This window comes from Anabas testudineus, chromosome 7 (genome assembly GCF_900324465.2).
Source record: "Anabas testudineus chromosome 7, fAnaTes1.2, whole genome shotgun sequence".
In the NCBI taxonomy this organism is placed as follows: Eukaryota; Metazoa; Chordata; class Actinopteri; order Anabantiformes; family Anabantidae; genus Anabas; species Anabas testudineus.
This window is the reverse complement of record NC_046616.1, coordinates 16,350,407-16,368,798: the sequence shown is the minus strand read 5'-3', so window position 1 is coordinate 16,368,798 and position 18,392 is coordinate 16,350,407. Positions and strand designations below refer to the sequence as shown.

The 18,392-nt window shown below is 41.4% G+C and overlaps 1 protein-coding gene across 2 annotated transcripts in view; it reads left to right on the top strand.

The window, feature by feature from the left end:
* Positions 1–1,422: 1,422 nt before the first annotated feature.
* LOC113167976 (dedicator of cytokinesis protein 3-like) overlaps positions 1,423–18,392 on the top strand; it is a 40,505-nt gene continuing 23,535 nt past the window's right edge. For both annotated transcript variants that reach the window (XM_026368977.1, XM_026368976.1), the window contains exons 1-8: positions 1,423–1,907; positions 8,658–8,741; positions 9,210–9,250; positions 11,532–11,587; positions 13,406–13,502; positions 15,115–15,263; positions 16,732–16,816; positions 18,021–18,062. In XM_026368977.1, the coding sequence (XP_026224762.1) occupies positions 1,871–1,907; positions 8,658–8,741; positions 9,210–9,250; positions 11,532–11,587; positions 13,406–13,502; positions 15,115–15,263; positions 16,732–16,816; positions 18,021–18,062 (591 nt within the window). In that variant the 5' untranslated portion in view covers positions 1,423–1,870. The remainder of the gene's footprint in view (positions 1,908–8,657; positions 8,742–9,209; positions 9,251–11,531; positions 11,588–13,405; positions 13,503–15,114; positions 15,264–16,731; positions 16,817–18,020; positions 18,063–18,392) is intronic.

Here is an 18,392-nt window from a genome sequence, read left to right as displayed (position 1 = left end):
AAAATGATAACTCTCACGTGTTTTTGGTCCAGCTTTTCAACACTTGGATGCTGCCACTTGAACTACCCCTACTGAAAGTATGGCAGAAGCTTGTATTTTGTCAGGTTTGATTGCTTCCTAAAGGTTTATTAGTTAGGATGCATTTTTATCTCATAAAACGCCCCACACTCCTCCAGCTTTATGTATGTGATTGGAACACCGCCCACAGTGTTCCACTTGAAGTAATAGACAGATGGGAGTCAGTCACAGCGTTGCTATGATGGAGAGAAATTACCCTGCTGAATACTGCCCTCCCTCCCACACTACAAACTCGCTGGACGCTCAATATTCACCAAATCACTCTGTTTTTGTAGTCATGATTGCCTCGTCTATAGGATGAGACAGCTTCATGCACCGAAATAACTAAACACACGTTGAACAATGGGTGAGGAGACAAAAACTGACACTGAAATTTAGGGGGAAAATACTGTACATTGATGGAGTTTAACACATCAGCTTTTAAAAAGTGGGTTGTTTTCCCACAGCAAAGTGAGGTTTAAAAGTTTGTGTGTTCACAGCAAAGTAATGTGCTTAGTGTTCATCATTACTTTGCACACTGTTCACCAGCAAGGGCACAGAACCAGCGTTTAAACCCTCGTGTGGAAATACAAAGTACAAGGAACTGAACTTAGTGCATGCATGAAAGACGTGGGAACAAATAATATTTTCAAAGTAAAGTTCATGTCATGTCCACATGCTCATTAGTGATAACTCAAATCTGTGTGAGTGAGTGCGACGTTTTCTCAGTGCATGTGACATCTTTAAATCTTTAAATGAGCCAGCGGGTCGTGTGATGTGGGTCTAATGGGAAAATCCACAGTTTCAGTAACAGTCAAAGGGGAAATTGTCCGTTAGGAATTAATTGCATCCCATCTGTGTGGGAACATGACTGCACTATGACAAAGCATCGCCGGTAGTGGGTCTGCTCTCTTTGTAATGACTCAACCAAAAAGGTGCTTCCCCACATGGTCTGGCCTGATCTGTAACACCGGGAGCTACTTTATGGCGAACAGCCCCCAGAGCAACGCGTTCAATCAAAGACGGCAGGATGGAAAAATGCAATGTGTGTGTGTGTGTGTGTGTGTTAATGAATGCCATGTAGAGAGAGTGAGGCTGGAGGGAGGGAGGGAGGGAGAAAGGGGGCGCATTATTTGCAAAAGCTTGACACATCAGTGTTGACAAAACGAGTCATGTGACGGTCATGAAGATGGCGCAGCTTATGGTATATCGCAGTTTCCTCCGCGTTTTTCTTGCGCCACCTCGACAGTCCGGACCGCTGAGCGACATCCCGACCTCTTGAGCCCGTTCCCGCTGATTGACCAGCCTGTCGTGGATCAGCTGGCCCTGCGCGCAACGAGCTGCGGGGAGAGAGAGAGAGAGAGAGAGAGAGAGGAAACAAAGATATTAAATAAAGAAGCTTCGAGGAAAAAAGAAAAAAAAAACCCAGAAATCTCCCTGTTCTGCACGAAATGAGGCTGCAATAACACCTTTGGTGGAGAACCAGAAGCGTGCGTGCCCGTGTGCGTGCGCCTCTGTGTGCGTGTGTGCGCGCGTTACATTAGGTGGACTCGGAGACTGCATCAGACTGGAGACACACGCTGGGACATAATAGAGCGGAGATACTGAGGCTTTGATGGTCCTTCCTCCCCCCCTTCTTGCACACACTAACGTCAGGATACTGATTCCGGTCGAGACATGTAGTCAGTCCCCTGTTTTGAGCGGCCAGGACAATTTGTAGCCTTCAGCTCTCCTTCATCCAGCAGCAGCAGCAGCATCATCTCACGATATCGACATAATGTGGTTTGGTGTACGGCAGGGAGAATAGCCAAATATGTGGATACCTACAGAAGAGGAGAAGATCGGAGTTGGTGAGTTAATTGGTCATTTGCACCGTTTGGGGGGGGGGGGGGGGGGTTGTCGCTTTTGTTTTATTTTAATTGACTTTAAAACGTAAAGCGCCTGTGATCGCAGTTCTTGCATGAGGAACACCCAGTTTGGTTCATCGACATCTCGCCTGTGCCATCCACATCTTTTATTTTTGTTGTTGTTATTATTATTATTCCCATTTCACCCAATGGAAAAAAAAAAAAAAACCCCACATACACTTCCAATGGATGATGCACAGGGCCAGTGACTGCATAGAAAGGGAAATTGCGTGGGATGATACAGCCTACAACACCAACACCACCTCAGAAATGCGATCGCAGTCCGTGCAGCACCGCGGGCAGCGCTTCAAGTCTCACTGCTGCTCTTCGTTTTGTGGTTGTGTAAAAAAAAAAAAAAAAAAAATGCGTCAGTGTAGCGTTTGAGCCTTTTCTTTACATAAACATATCTGGTAGGGAGAACGGTGGTGGGTGGGTGGGGGGTGGTGGTGGTGGTGGAGGGGACGCGATTCGTGGTGAAACCACGAGGGGGCATCGTGACTGCGTCCCTCCAACAGGTGTAGACTGGAGTGAAACTAGAGTCTACCTGTGGACGGACAGCTGCTGCTGCTGCTGCTGCTGCTGCTGCTGATGATGCTGCTGCAGACACAGGGGCTGCACTGTACCTCACTGTACAGCTCGTCCAGGCGTGTGTGCACTTTGACCTTTGAACAAAGAGCCCAAAGGGTCCAGCGGAAGTCAGCACAGCAGTTCTCCAAACATATTTATAAAAGCAAGTCTAATATCCACAAAGAGTCAAAATAGGACGTTGTACGGTTCTTATACAGTGACTGCTGAGCCCCACAGTCACAGTGTATATAGCATATGATTCAGGTCTACTATAGAGGGTTTTCATTAGGGGAATGAGTCATGTCCAGATGCTCGACAGCTTCTTGCAGGGCTACTCATGCTGGCTTGCACATGATACCCCCCCCACCCACACACACTCCTCCCACACATACACACACACACTTAGTTTGGAGGCATTTACATTTGCCACGATCGTTTCATAAAGACTGCAGGATGGGAGCCCCGACGGCATCCCTCCACAATATCGCCACCTCAAGTGGCTGTATAGTGATCTTATGGCATTTAATCATCCATCCATCCTTCCATCCAACACAGAATCACTGCAGTTCTTTTGCAGGCGCAAATACGTGTGCGAGTATCCGAGGAGGGGGGGGGGGGGGGGGGGGGGGGGGGAAAGAAAAAGCAGGGAAAAGGAGAAAAGGAGGCAGTTTGTGTGATGAAGCAACAGTTCGGCGCAGCCTCCGCATCAGTCGGTGCGGAGTGACCTGGTGCTGTCCGCGGTGCTGAAATGCGGGGAAGCAGAGCCTCCGTGTGCCTACACAGTACATAATGTACCTTCTGAAGGCAGCTCAAATGACTACAGTCACTTCCCCCTTCGGCTCAGATAAGGTGTCGACATGCTAGGTTCAACATGTCTCCTCCATCCTATAGGGGCACGCTGCTGGCCTGCAACGTTACCAGGCGGTACAGCTCCATAGGCCCCATTCAACTCCTGCATCCTCTCTGTTAATAGTAGCACCATTTTTACTTATTTCCCTTGTTTCTTGGCTTATTTTGTCACTGCCTGCAAATTGTCAGTATTACCTACACCCATATAAAAACAGCTTTGGTCTGTCAGCAGCCAGCTAGCCCCCCCCCCCCTCTTTTTTCCCCTCTGTGTTATTCTAATAGGACTAATTTAAACAAGAAACAGTTGGAGACCACCTCATGAAACCTTAATGCCTTTCCTAGAATCGCTTCCTGTTCATTATTTTGTTCTTGGTTGTATTTATGCAGGAAGTAACCTTTTTTTGTAAATCATTTGTAGAGTGAGAGCAGCGGTTCGGATTGCATGCACCATAGTTCTTCTCAGCTCCTTCTACTGTAAAACTGCAACTGGTTTTATTGATCACTGGTTGATTTATAATTACTGGGTTTGTTCCTCAGTTATTAGTCTGCAAAATGTCAAAGGCATCCAAAAGTGAATACTCATTATACAATAAAAACAAAACAGTTGATTGAGAGGTTGTAGGATTATTATTATTCATGAATATATTATTAATTTCATAATATGAATTCACTGATCCATTATTCCAATGCTCTTTAAATCATTTGATTGTGTGAGCTCAGTTCTTTTTTTTTTCTTATTTACAAATGAGTCACGGACAAATTCGTCTCATATAAGCAGAAATATTGAGAGATTATTTTTACACCTTTATTGGAAAGAGCTGTGACTGTAAGTCAGTACCTGCCCACATGATAGAGAGCGTCTATTGAATCAGCCGGCGTCATCTGTGTCCACATGGACGCAGCTCAGGCACAAAATCCACTGCCAGCATTATCTGAAATGGATCTGAACTCTGCGATCGACTGTGTTGTGATGACAACAAACAATAGAGCTCATTTTTCAAACGAGAGTGGGATTAGAAAGATTAATGTAGCTCAAAGTAGCATTCCTCCGTAGCTTTAGTCATGATTTTAAGCCTTGATATGCTGTAATGTTCAAAATAAAGTTGCTCAACCTCGTTTGAGTGAATGTTTTGGATTCAGCTTTGTGATCTGCCACAGGCACTGAATCACAAAGCCTATTGGTATTCAGATTTTCTGTGGGCATACATGCCAGTACAATAAATATACAGTATGTCTTCTTTCCTGTATTATAGTCATGTACGCACACTGTCATTTAAAGTGCTCTATGATAGTAGTAAGTAAGTAAGTTACGTCTGACAGCTGCTGACACCCCTGCAGTTGGGTAGCATGCCTAGATTTCTATGACGCTGATTTGGGATCAGACAGGCTCGTCTCAATGTGTGGCAGAAATCCCTGGGTTCGCAAGACTTCGGTGCACTAATGTGTCCGAGTAAGTGTGTGTGCATTCAAGTCGTGCTGTGCAACATGACTCAGTGGGTGAAACCAATAGACTGTCGAGTAATTTTCAACTTAGCTGGATCTGGGACAGGACTGCTCAGGCCAAAGAAGCAGGACCGTGGTCTTCAGACTCAGACTCACATTGCATTACAGGAATGGTTTAAAAGTGCACTCATTAAGTAGTTCAGCTTCACTTGTACTGCCTGTGATTACAACAAAAAAAAAAAAAGAAAGAAAACCCAAGAAAAAAGTTCTTTTCACTGCTGTGGTTTAAATGAACAAGGGGTCCTCTTGCTGTTCCTTGCTACAGCGCTGCCGTTAGCAGTCAATTGGCTGCTCAAACAGCAGACAGCGTATAAGTCAAGTCAGTGTTTACTGCTGTTTTGGTATGTCTTTAGGTACTGTCTGTGTCTCATTGTGAGTATACTGCAAGGCCATCAGGCCATGTGTGCTCTCTTTAAGCTTTTCTATATTAAATATACCGGTTAAACATTTTTCAAGACATGATGGCGTGTAATGATCAATACCTACCCTGGAACACGGTCCTAGCATCAATTCCCCTGTTTTCCTCTATATAAAAGAAAAATAGATTTCATTACAGATGAAACACTTATATCTGTCTTGACATTTCTCTTTTGCGTTGAGCTGCACAGCACAGAGTAACAGGAAACAGGAAAGTGAAGGGCAGACAAGAGAAACGGGTCAAAGGTTAGACTCAAACAAGACTACCTTTCACTGGCAGCCTCCAGAGTGCAGTTAATATTGTAGACAGCACATGCATGGTATTGCAGTTTGCTAATGCCACATAAGCCAAGCCTCTCAACACAGAGTCGTTTGTGGCGCTACAATTTTTTTTTTAACAAGCTGGAGTTGCTCTGAATTCTCACATTTACCTGCAATTATCACACAAAAGCCCTGAATCTGTTACCTCATGACATGAGCATATTGGTAATTATTAGGCCTTTTTTTTCCTAAGCACCATGGGTGGCAGCACTGCTGGTGAAGATCAGTGAGTTAGAAAATAAAGGAACAACAGAGAAGAAGAGTTATTAATTCTCATGCAGCCTGCATAAGTGATCATTAAAATTTATTTTGCTATTGAGCACCAGTTTTATTTTTGGTTCGCTGAATCTGATGTTTATTTTAAACTATAATGGTTGATGCTCCCTAAGTGATGTTTTCCCTAAGACTCTCAGTAATACAAGCGTGACACTATAGAAAGGCCAGCTAATGATGGATCTTAAAATAAGCAATCTTTTTTTTTCTCCACACCAGAGCCTGTAACGATGGTTACTAAATAGTATTATATACGAAAATCAACATCATCTTGTGAAAGGAGAGTATGTGAGCCCTTTACGATGATCGGTTTCTGTTCCCCGAAACACGATGTCCCCTCCAGCACACTTCACCATTACACCACAGGTCTATAGAACAGTTACAGTGTGTTGTGCTGTTGGCAAACCTCAAATGTAGAGGGATGCTCTGCCGTGGACACCTTGTTGAGTGCAACCATGCTACATGATTTATGTAGTAGTCTCATGAACAGAGACACTAACCAGCTCCAACGATTGCTTTAGGCCTAATACCCCCTCCATCTGTAGACAAACAGTCCAACTGTGGACCAATAAATATCCAAACTTTTTGAGACATCTACTGTAACATTGCCCAGCTCTGTGGAAATCAACAATTCTTTATCGTAAAGTCTTCTTTGATCTCTTTTTAGCGAGGCTGTTTTTTTCCCATTAGCAGAAGCTGCTTGTAAATAACTAATTCAAGACGTTTGGGTTTGTAAGTTAAAGAGGAAGGAAGTCAACACCTCAAATCTTTTGGTTTCATTGATTGAGCTTCAGGTTTGCTAACCCCTGACTCCAATTAGCTTTCATTGATGTCAACAGCCTAGCCTACTTTTCCTAACCTACAGCGTATGTTTGTATGATATAATTAATGTATTTTTAGTTAAAATAGATAGTTTGATCATTACTTCCCTTTTTAACTAATTTATACACAATAGCAAGTAATTCGAAATTGTTCTGATAGTACAGGCCTCCGCAGGCCTCATCTGGAGTCAGGATCAAAGTTTTGTGGCAGTTTAAATATTGAAAACCTCCCCTAGTTTATGACTGCATTTGAAAACAGGCTAGTACCTCAATCTCAAACTATGAATATCACATTTGCATGATAGTTAATAAACAAAAGAATATGTATATGTCATGTATGTGATGGATGGAGGAGGAAAGTGGAGAACAGCAGGAGTCTCCTCCTGTGCTCAAGCCTCATAATTCCTACCAGGGAGCTACTAGTTACACAGTAGTGTATAAAATGCTATGTTGACTATAAATTCAACTGAATGAAGAGACAGCCTGGACTGATATGCTGTTGCTGAGTAGAAATGTTTTCTTTTGCCAACATTTTCCACTGCCTGTCCTGTCAGTCCTTCCAACAGCCTACGTTCAACATGTTGAATTTGAAGATGAATTTTATTGGTTGTGTTCTGAGGATATGGTAATGCTCTGCAGGTTTTAGACACAATGAAAGAGTGTTTACACAGCTTGGAGATTTTGTGAGGGAGGACTATGAGGCTGTGCGATGTGCCCATCTCTCTCAAACATGACAATCTCATTTTGTTCTGACACGGCCTCTGCTGAAGAGTTTTCAAATGGTGTGAGTACAGGTTTTGCAATTCAAATGAAATGGAGGCCATTAAAGAATAGTACTCTCAAATAGGAAATACTTAGCCCTGTCAGTAAAAGGGCCAGAGCCAAACCGAATAAGGTGACAAGGAGGCTCTTTAAGTCTATCCATCTCTTTCGTCTCATACAGGCCCAATACGCTTGACTTGAACTCTAGTGCCATGCAGCATCCATAAGCTTGCCATTTTAAAATTCCCAGATCCCTGCAGCAGTTACAGTGAAGAAAGCCCTCCAGTTTGTAGATTATCTGTTGCCATAGTTACCCGAGCACAGGAACTGAGCACTCGTTACCCTCAAACGGAGCCGAGCCCAGGCCCCTCCTTCCCTTCCTCCCCCTCACTGGGTCCCCTGGCTAGTTCATTAGCATAATGATTCACACCAAACTCTCCTTGAAGGGCTAGCATTTGTAGATTTAAATTCATCAGTGGAGCCCTGTCATTATTAAACAACTTTGTCTTTTACCGAGGCTCATATGTTACATGGCTCATGTTGCTGAGTTGCAGTGCTGCCCCCAGAAGTTATCCCATTGTGAAGGCCTTGACTGTGGCATCTATCCCCTGAGGAATAATCATATTCTTAATCAGGGTCTGAGTCACAAGATGTTGCATGCATGGTCGAAAACTGCATGATGCTGCAAAAGTAACTGGCAAGGAAGGTTTATGCTAATAGGGACTTATAATAAAGCAGCATTTAGCCATACTACTCAGTAGCTTGTGTGGGCTCTATTTTTGGAGACAGTTCAATTAACTTAACTTTGCACAAAAATCAGGCCGCTTAAGAATTAATTGCCTATTAAAATGACTACCCACTTCAGGGTGGGAGCTTGTTTACAGTTCACTAAGCAGTGGTTCCTGTATGACACTGTGTAGATGTGTGCGTTAGCTTATTAAAAAGCTGCAGTAATTCTCCTGATACAACCCCAAAACGCATGCCGTGTGGAAGCGCAGTATTATAGGGGATGTGCATTTCATAATCAAAGGTTACAAGGATGAAAATTCTCAATCTGCAAAGATCTCTATCTGTAATGCATTTCTGTTGACTGCCATCACCTACATAAAGCTATTGTATGATCAAATATTTTCTCATCATTATTGTTGCATAATCTTTTTCTTTCTCTTTCTCTGTACAGTGATTTGCAACTTCCGGTCGTCAATATGTCAGGCCCTGGTCCTGGAGATTGGGGAAACTGTACAGATTCTGGAGAAGAGTGAAGGTAATAGCAGTCAGACCTTCTATGGCAATGTATACTTAAGAGAAACAGAGGCAGAGATATTCTGTTTGACTGTAAATAACTGTGACAGGTCTGTGTGGCAGGGTGATATCAAGCAGTAGGTGGACTACTTGTAGGTCTAATAATTAAAATAGAAATTAGTATATCTCAGTTTCTCCTGCTAAATATTATTCCTAGCAGAGTGGTGATGGCACACGCATATATTACTGCGACGTTGAGTTAAAAAGCAGTTGTTGATTTTCATGGGAAAGTATTTGAAGCCAAATCCATCATTAACATATGAAAAAATCAAAATATTAATATTAATATAAATACGTATTTGTTGTGTTTGGGATGGAATCTTTGTAGTAAATTGGGACTGGGTGACACAGATTCATGACAAGTCAATGGCTGCCACAAAACAAACCTTATCTATCTATATTTCTGATGTGCTTTTTCTTCCTCCTATAGGTTGGTACAGAGGCTTTTCCACCAAGAAGCCTTCAGTCAAGGTAATTACACACATTCTTGTGTTTGTGTGTGTGTGTGTGTGTTTTATTACTGTACATACAGTATTCTGTATTCAAATTCTCATGTGAAAAAAATTTATTGCTCATAAAGATAAATATTTTGGTTAAAAAGTGATGTGATTTGTCATTGAAGCCACATTTATTTGTGAATGTGTTACGACAACAATTGTCATCCAAACAATGTCTATAGGATTGACTATCTCAGACTATTGATGTGAAATGGACCAATAGACCAATGTGCCTTTGTGAATGATGATATGATGTGAGCAATGTGCATCCTAGAAATAACTTTGTCTAGACAACAAAGACCTTAATGACTGATTAACGTATTGAATAGAGCTTTGATTTGACAAAAATAGAAGTATCCTGACCTGTATTTCCAGAGGTGCTTTCGTGAAGTCTTCATAGCACACAATCACTAAATGTAGCATCATCTTTAACAAGAAATGTAGTAAAGTAAACCCAAATATACAGCAAATATATATGACAGAACAAGCTCTGCAACATGTATGACTCACTGGTATGAGGCCTTGTCACTTTAAAGATAATCACAGATCCACCCATTCTGAGAGTAGGATATGATTGCAGAGTGGTAGCCTAATCTCAGAGTCCTGTGCAGCATTGCTACTGCATTGTTTTTCCTCCTGTGAAGAACGTGCAAAAGTATTTTTTATTTGTTTTCTTTTCAGCCAGCAGATGGTGCAGTTAATAATCTTAATGACATCATTAGACGAAAACAAGTTTCTTTTTGTTTTTTTTAACACAATAAGTAAAATTGCAGTTCAGTTCTAATCTACAGCCCTATATTTTCCTTCAGTGATCGCTGCGTGGCAGATGCAGTACCACTTGTGATATTATATCTTTGATGAAGAAAGTTCATGTGGAATAATTGAATCCAAACATCTCAGGTTTATTTATTTATTCATTTAACATCATGATAAATCCTCAGAACGCTGCACAATGAGAGGAGACTATAGGTGCAGAAAGCTAAACAATACTGAGCCCTGATTCTGACAGAAATCAGTACTAAGTGGTGCATGTCTATGACAGATAGCCTCTTTGATAACCTGTAGCGGAGCAGTCTGGAAATTCATCGTGTTAAGTGAACAAAGATGTAAAGTCTGCATATACACAGTAGAAACAGTAGTATTACCAAACACATACACACCAGATATATTCTTAGAAACATGACAACAGCAGCTCATTTTTGCCATTTTGTGTGTCCACTCTGCCGTAAGCTGAAATGTCAGAAGCTGAAGTATTATGTGATTTTTGCCGGACTGTTTTAAAGAAAGCACAAAAGCTGTCCAGCCCTGGTAAATGTAGGTGTTAGTGGCTACATGCTGTCCTTCTCTACTCTCATCAGCTATTTACAGTTCTTACTAACACCCTTCCATTTTGTTATGTACTCCGCTGCCCACATTCATTCGCCCCCGTACTCTCTCAGTGCTGAGAGAATTAGTTTTGCTCACTGTGGCCAATTCCTCACATCTGGCAGATTAGAATAAGAAAGATGAACTGCAAGGTTGGCAGTTGGCACCACTCAGTCTCTCATGCCCTTCCCCTGCTAAGCCAAGTCACAATAGAGAGCCTGCACATTGCCCTGCCTCTCGTCTTTGTAGTGTGTGCATCCTTTTTTTTCCCCTTTGCAAAGCAGAAAGTGTTAGCACGCTGCAAAGCAAGCACTGGAAAAATGCACACGGAAGAAATGATGGCTGGTGGCGATGCCATGAGTTGACAGCAAAATTGTGAAACCACTTTTTTTAAAATGATTGTAGCACATACACAGTCCAAAACATTAAGGGGACACTTCATGACACTGTAACACTAATTCATTTATACTTCAGGGATGTCAATAGGTCTATTTAGGATGCAAAGAATGCCTGTAAGTTAGCTTCACCTGCTTTGGTGCAAAAGAAAGCAAAAACAAGACATCCTCATTTGGTGGCTACAGACAAATGCTCTCTCCTCTTCCTTCCTGAGTGATTTTTCTCAAGTTTTGAACAACTCGAGTGTCTTTGGTGCTACTAGTAGCTTGAGAGAGTACCTGCAGCCCAGTCAGGGTGCACAGGTAGTCCATATGTGCAGTACGGACTACCTGTGCTTGTTGTGCCACGGCACTGTCCCTGAATCAATCATCAGTATTAAAAATGGAGGAGATACCAGGAAACCAGCTGTTACACCAGATGAATTAAGACTAACCCTGCTATACTTACACCACATACTCATTACACAACATCTCTGTTCCTTTGTATATCCACAGGGTATTTTCCCAGTCAGCTATGTCCATTTGAAGAAATCCACAGTCACCAACAGAGGGTAAGTTATATGATAAAGTTTTTTTTAACTTAAGCTTGCACAGCTACTAGGTCTTCAACAGCATATCACTTTATAGTAAACATAACACATGCCTAACTAAGACAGTGTGGTCTAGATCACCTAAAAACAATACTCCACATTTAAATCATCTTACTATATATTTTTCAGACAGTTGGTCAAATCTGACCAAAGCTCACCCACACACTCCTGAAGAAGCTGAAAAGCTGGGATTTTATTTGTAAAACATTTTGGAAATAAAAAATAAGAATGTTTTTTACAAGCTTTACCAGTTGCTTGGTAGTCATGGATATTTGAACATAATACTTATTCAGTACATTATTACATCATTTTTACAGAAACCGGGATTCTTTTGCCATTACCTTGAGATTACAAGTCAATTATCTTTTTAACTGAACTAAATGATTTACATTTAAAATGTACAATGAAGTACCACAAACTAAAGCTAGTGGGGCTACAGGAGGCAGGGCATGAACTAACCAGGAGTCCAGAATAAGAAAGACTTCAGATTACTAAAACAGATGAAAATTAGCCGTTACATCTGTCAGAAAGCTCTCATTATTACCCAGGGAGTGTGGTACTGAATGGTCAGCTGATCAATGTCAGATCATGTGTTATCTAATTTTACCTACCCCCTCAGACTTAGAACAATTACCACCTGACAGCTGCTGACACTCATGTAATGCACACACACACACACACACACACACACACACACACACACACACACACACACACACACACACACACACACACACACACACACACACACAGTGGTCGTCTGCAATTTCTGTCACAATAGCCGGCCTTGTCTGTAGAGGCCAGAATAAAGACGGACACAAAGACACAAAGACCCGCAGCAGATCTATTTATCAGGCTGAGCTCATGGATGCTAAATCTGCAGGCTGAGATCTGCGGCTCGGTGTGGACTGGGAATTTGTAGTTATATCTCCCCCCTCCAGTTGAGTTACCACATAGAGGGAGGCTCTTGTTTGCACTCAAAACAATTAAAAGTGCAGACTTGGAAATTTACAATATTATACTTCCTCACTCCAGGAGTTGCAGTTTGGGAAATCTGCTTCGCTGTCTCATGGAGTTAATGAGGTGACATATCTCCTGCATCTCAGTAATTCTCCCAAAGCATCCCCACCACAATAACCCTGAGTCATTGTGTAATGGATGGATATGTTTCCCTCGTCGCAAAAACAATGACACAGTTTTGCAGCATAAGCCAAAGCGTAGCAAGCAAAGTGCAAAAAGTCACAAGAGATCTAACCTTCAGTTTCCCTCTCAGTGTGTTTACACAAGAAAGGTGTGTGTTGTGTTTTTTGCTGGAGAATTTCTCGCCTATTCCTAACGGCAGCCAGAAAAATCTCATTAAAAGACTCATTAACTTTATTTCAAAGCTGTTATATGTGTATTGGGTAAGTTGAAATATTAACATTACACTACAGTGCAGTAGAGCTCTGTAGAAGGTGCCTTTACACTTCAAAACATCCGAAACCACTTCTTACTTCCATTTGTTTTTAAGACTGTAACTTAATAGAATAACATTAATAGCAACAGTTACGTCCGCCATGCATATGATGGTCGCAGAATGTAGTGTAACATGCACACTATATGACACCAGCCCTTCATCAAACCATCAGTATGAAGGGACATTAGTAGTAATAAAGTGTTGCTGTGATTAGAAATGTTAATGCATTTACTGAATTTTAATTTAAATCCCTCACACTACTACATTAAATCGCTTCACGTTTATGCACATGCTTATTTATTTATTATTTTTTTTTGCTGCAGGCTTTGTGAGACGGTGGTGCCCCTTGAAGACCCTATTATCACAGAGACCACCTCCACACTGCAGGAATGGGGAGTCTTGTGGAAGCAACTCTATGTGGTCAGTAGCACAATACTACAGTACATCTCACTCATATCAAAACAAAACACAAAGCAATCAATGTGAAACTTTCCAAGATTTCCAAGTGAGTTGGAGAGAAAAACAGCTTTGGAAAAAATAAATTGCATCCATTGTTTTTTCATTTTCATCCTCCTAAGGGGGTTTGATGGAATAGGCTTTTCTGCTATGTTTTTCTTCCCTGTACCTAATTCAACACCTGGTCTGACCAGGTTTGCCAGCAAGAGTGATGAATACCCTGAGATACAGCCCAAACATATAATGACAGCTCCTTTAGATATTTTCCCAGCTTGTCGTTCTGACTGTCACCCTACATTTTCACATACTATCTAAGTAAGAACAGAAATGGTGTTTGGACACAGATAATGGCCTACAGACCTGTCGTGTGCAATTTCATGCTGTGCCATTCTGTCATTGATTGATCTTGGCCTGCCTCTCCTTGTTTCTGAATCATCTTAAGATCCACCACCTTCAGTCAGCTTTTACTTGCGGGGCAAAAGTGATTACTGGAAACCTAAAGCATGCTTAATCCTGCTAAGTGTCGAGGGGGCAGGCAGAAGTGGTTGGTAGGGTTTTAAGATTGGAGCTGAGTGGATACATTGCAGAGTTGGCAGTACATTTTTACATAACCTCTCACTGAGGACTGCTCATGCTCTGAGCAACTGAGGAGCCTGAGGCATTGGTGTGGTGATGTAACTTCCTCTGAAGCTCGACTAATGTGAAGCGCTGATTTAACAGTGCTGCTTTTGGTGCTCACCCTCTGTGTGATATGGGCCATGTTGCGACAGTTGCAGCCATAATAATAGGATGTAGCATCGGCTAGATGTTGATACATTTCACCTTATTGTTGCTAATTAGAATTCATGGTATTTCTTCAGGGTGCAATGGCCTAAGTATATCTGTGTATCTGTTATAGCATACATAATTACTCAGAGATGCAGAATAGATGTCTGAAAGGCCTCATCAACCCTGACAAAAATCTTTGTTTTGCAGCATCTACAAGCCTTTGAGAACATGCAGTGTTTATCCTCATTAAATTTACATGGGCACTGTGGCGCCACTTAATCCTTGCATTTATGTAAATAAACCTGGGTGGTAATGTGGGCTTGTCCTACCATTAGGGAGAGCAGAGAATGCCTGACTTACGAGCCTTGTCCTTGGTCTATGAGAAATGTTAATGAAATTCATTACAATGATGGGAAAAAAACAGACTTGCAATGGATCTGTCTTTCATTTTTCTCAATTGTCAAGACTATTGGACTTTAAGCACAGTTGCAATAGTCTGCAATAGTGATCAGAGCATGATTTTGACAGCGCTTTGTATACTCTTTACTACATATGATAATTCAGTTCACAAAGTAGAACTGAACTGACATTCGTCACAATATAATTAGTCAAAGCATGTCAAACTGCACCTACATTGTTTTTTTACGAATTTCAACAAACTATTTTTGCAAGCACAGGTTTCGTCATTGTCTATTTAGCTAAGTGCATTGTCACACCCCTACTTTCTTTCATTAATAGCCTTTATGTGAATGCTGCATTAGAAGGAGATCATGTCCTAGCAAAAGTCTTTTTTTGGCTATGTCAATAGAAACACAAGGTGGATCTGTTCCATAAGCTCCGTCACGTGATGAATGAGCTCATCGATCTGCGTCGGCAGCTCATCCAGGGTCACCTCGCCCAAGACCAGACTCGTGAGATCAAGCGGCACATCACTGTACGGCTTGACTGGGGCAACGAGTGAGTAACTCCTGTACTTAGTGAAATGTCTTAGCATTTGTTTTTAACTGCTGGCTGTCAAGGAAAACAACATTTCCTCGGCACTGGACAGCTCTACAACACTGGCTGTGTGGGGGCGAAGCAGCTTCTTCTATGATGTAATTTTTATGGTCATTTAGCAGATGAGTGAATCTCAAGCAGCTTAAAGTCAATGCACAACCCCCTGGAGGAACTTTAAAGCCATATTCTTACTGTTGCCAGTTTCAAACACCATTCAGCTGAGCTATGACAGGCATCCATAACAGACATAAAGTTGTGAGGACTCCTGCTCAGCTGAGTGCAAGTTTTTATGTGAAAGGTCTATCTGTTAGTTTAATAAATGATTCATTGCACAATTACACATAAAAGTACATGCATATTCACTTTGAACTTCATCACTGAATTAGTCATCATTAGCCTGTATCATGCCTGAATGATAAGTATTATTATAGACCACACTCAAAAGAGCAGTCTGAAATACAGCATATTTAGTTTACACTGGGTTCAGGTCATGACTCTGTTGTGCACCTTGATCTAAGAGATGTAGAGATTTGATTTCAAGGTTAAATTATTACTACAGTACTTGAGGCTGTGCGATTTCAAGTGAAGGGAACAACATGGCATGAGCCAATGGTGCAATATAACAAAGTACATTTACTCCATTACTGTACTGAAGTGACTGTACTGACTTTCCTGTGGGTCATTCTGTAGTGGATTTGCTTGTTTGGGTTTATGGTCATTGTCCTGCTACATTACCCCACATCTACTGAACTTCAGCTTGAGGAAAGCCACCCCGACATTATCATGATAACCTTGGGAATTGATCAGCATCACCTTTCAGAGACATATGTCTGTTTTGGTATCTTTCACTGGCAAGAGTGTGTTTTGTCCCTGAGAACAGTCTAAGTGGAAAGCTTTCCAAAAGTACCTGTTCATCCACTTTGATTTATCCCGAATTACAAAGCGGCACCAGGTCATGGGGGTGGAGGAAGAAAGGTAACAGACACACATGTGCCACTGGAGAACCCGGGAGAGATGGCACAGTGCCAGCTGTATTTGTTTAGGTTGCAGTTGCTAGCCTTGCAATAACATTAATGCTAGTTCACATTACATTAGAATCTACAGAACTGTTAGTGGCTGCTGAGTCTGGTACCTGTTGAATGACCACTCTCATTATTAAGATGTAGAATTATACAAAATACAGCACTTGAGTAAATTCATTAAAAAGTATATTGATAAGGTTTGATGGTTTGAAGGAAAGTGTGATGACTTGATTTTAGATATTAGATGTATTATTATTAGATCATCTTACTATTTATTGTTATTATTTGCATTATTATTATCAAAACATAGTGAAAGTGAGAAAAAACAACGTGATGTTGTTCAATCCACAACCTGTGTATTTTAAAGGCTTACTTCCTCCTCACTAATGTGTTCTTTTTCTCACCAGGCACCTCGGTTTAGACCTTGTTCCCAGAAAGGAGTTTGAGATGGTGGATCCGGATCAGATCAGCGTATCAGAGCTATACAAAATGGTATGTTAAATGAATAATATGTTTTTTGTATGATAAAAATATTATCAAATATATCCCTGCAGCATGCATAGGCTCTTATGTGTTCCTATGACTCAACTGATGCAGTCCTTAAGGATTTTTTACCCACATTTTTTTTTTTACTGCACAGAATGTGCTGTTGGATGTGTAGGGAAGTGTGAATGTACTGATTACCAAATCATCCATAAGAAGGTGACTCACTAGAAAGAGCACGATTCAGCTGTTGGAGTTTTGTCATGTGACCTGTTTTTTATTTATTTATTTTTTGCTTATCCTACCGCCATATTGAGTGTGTCCCTTTTCTTGCATGCGCACGACTCTCACAGGCGCAATAGTTAGCAGTGCAGAAATAATACAAAGTGACAGGGCCAGGTAAGGCAATAAGAAAATACATATAGTACATATGAATTTTTTATTGTTATTTTTTAAAATAAATTACATAATGTAGTCTTGGTTGCTTCAAACCACCAACCAGACTGGAGATGCATAAATAAGGAATGTCTTAAATGTAGCAACTGTTGTGATGGGACTTCCAAAACCATACGGAGAGAGAGAGAGAGAGAGAGAGAGAGAGAGAGAGCACTTTCAGAAGCAGATCCAATTTTAGAAATATGTGATTACAGCACAGATGTTATGAAAGCTGATGTAATACTGCTGGAGACAGTTATCTAGAGGGGGATCCTTTCTGGTCAGTAGTTGAAGCTCCATATGTTGATCAAAACACTCTCCAACTGCCCCGCAGCCTCCCATTATCCTCTTGCCATGTTTCTCGGCTTTGCACGCGGAATGTTTGTGCACTAAATGCTCTGTCCAGAAACAACAGTGTGGCTCTTCCTTGCCAAAAAGCCGAGTGTCGATGAAAGTGAACTTGTTTTTGGCAGGGCACAAAGCCTTGGCACGTCTTCAGGTGGGAGAGTAGAGGAGATCTTTTAGGCTGCTGAGCACAGAGGTGTGTGTGGGCGATGCTGGCTTTGTCCTCTCCTCTCCCACATACTCACGTTTTGCCTCATGTGGGCTTCTTTTAGCAGTAGTATAGCCACTCTGCAATGGATGTAGGTGAAATTTTGTCAGATTGAAAACACGGGCATTGTTCACACTGTGTGTGTCTGAAGCATCCTTCCACAGTGCTATGTGGAAACATTATGAGCTGACTGATCTGACATTTTTTCTTTGAACTTTTTTTTAGCATGTATCCAGCAGACATTGTGGTCAACAAAGCACAAACCAGGTACAGTCTTTTCTAATCTGGTCGTTTACAAAATCATCAGAACATTATTCTCTGGCTGTTTCTTCTTCTGCCATTTTATTGTTATTCTAGAAAAAGTAGGTATCTGAAAGCCAGGGCCCTCCAGCTATGACATTATCACTTTTATACACTTTACTGTTGACTTGCCTTGTCATGATTTACAAATTTCTCCAGGCACACTGATGAGAGAAGCATGTAAGGTTAAATTCCTTTGTTATAAAATTTAAATTACAAGGTGTCATGCCATGCAGCACAGGAAACAGACACCAAAGCTACCAGAGTATGAGGGTTGATATTTACAGGAACCACATA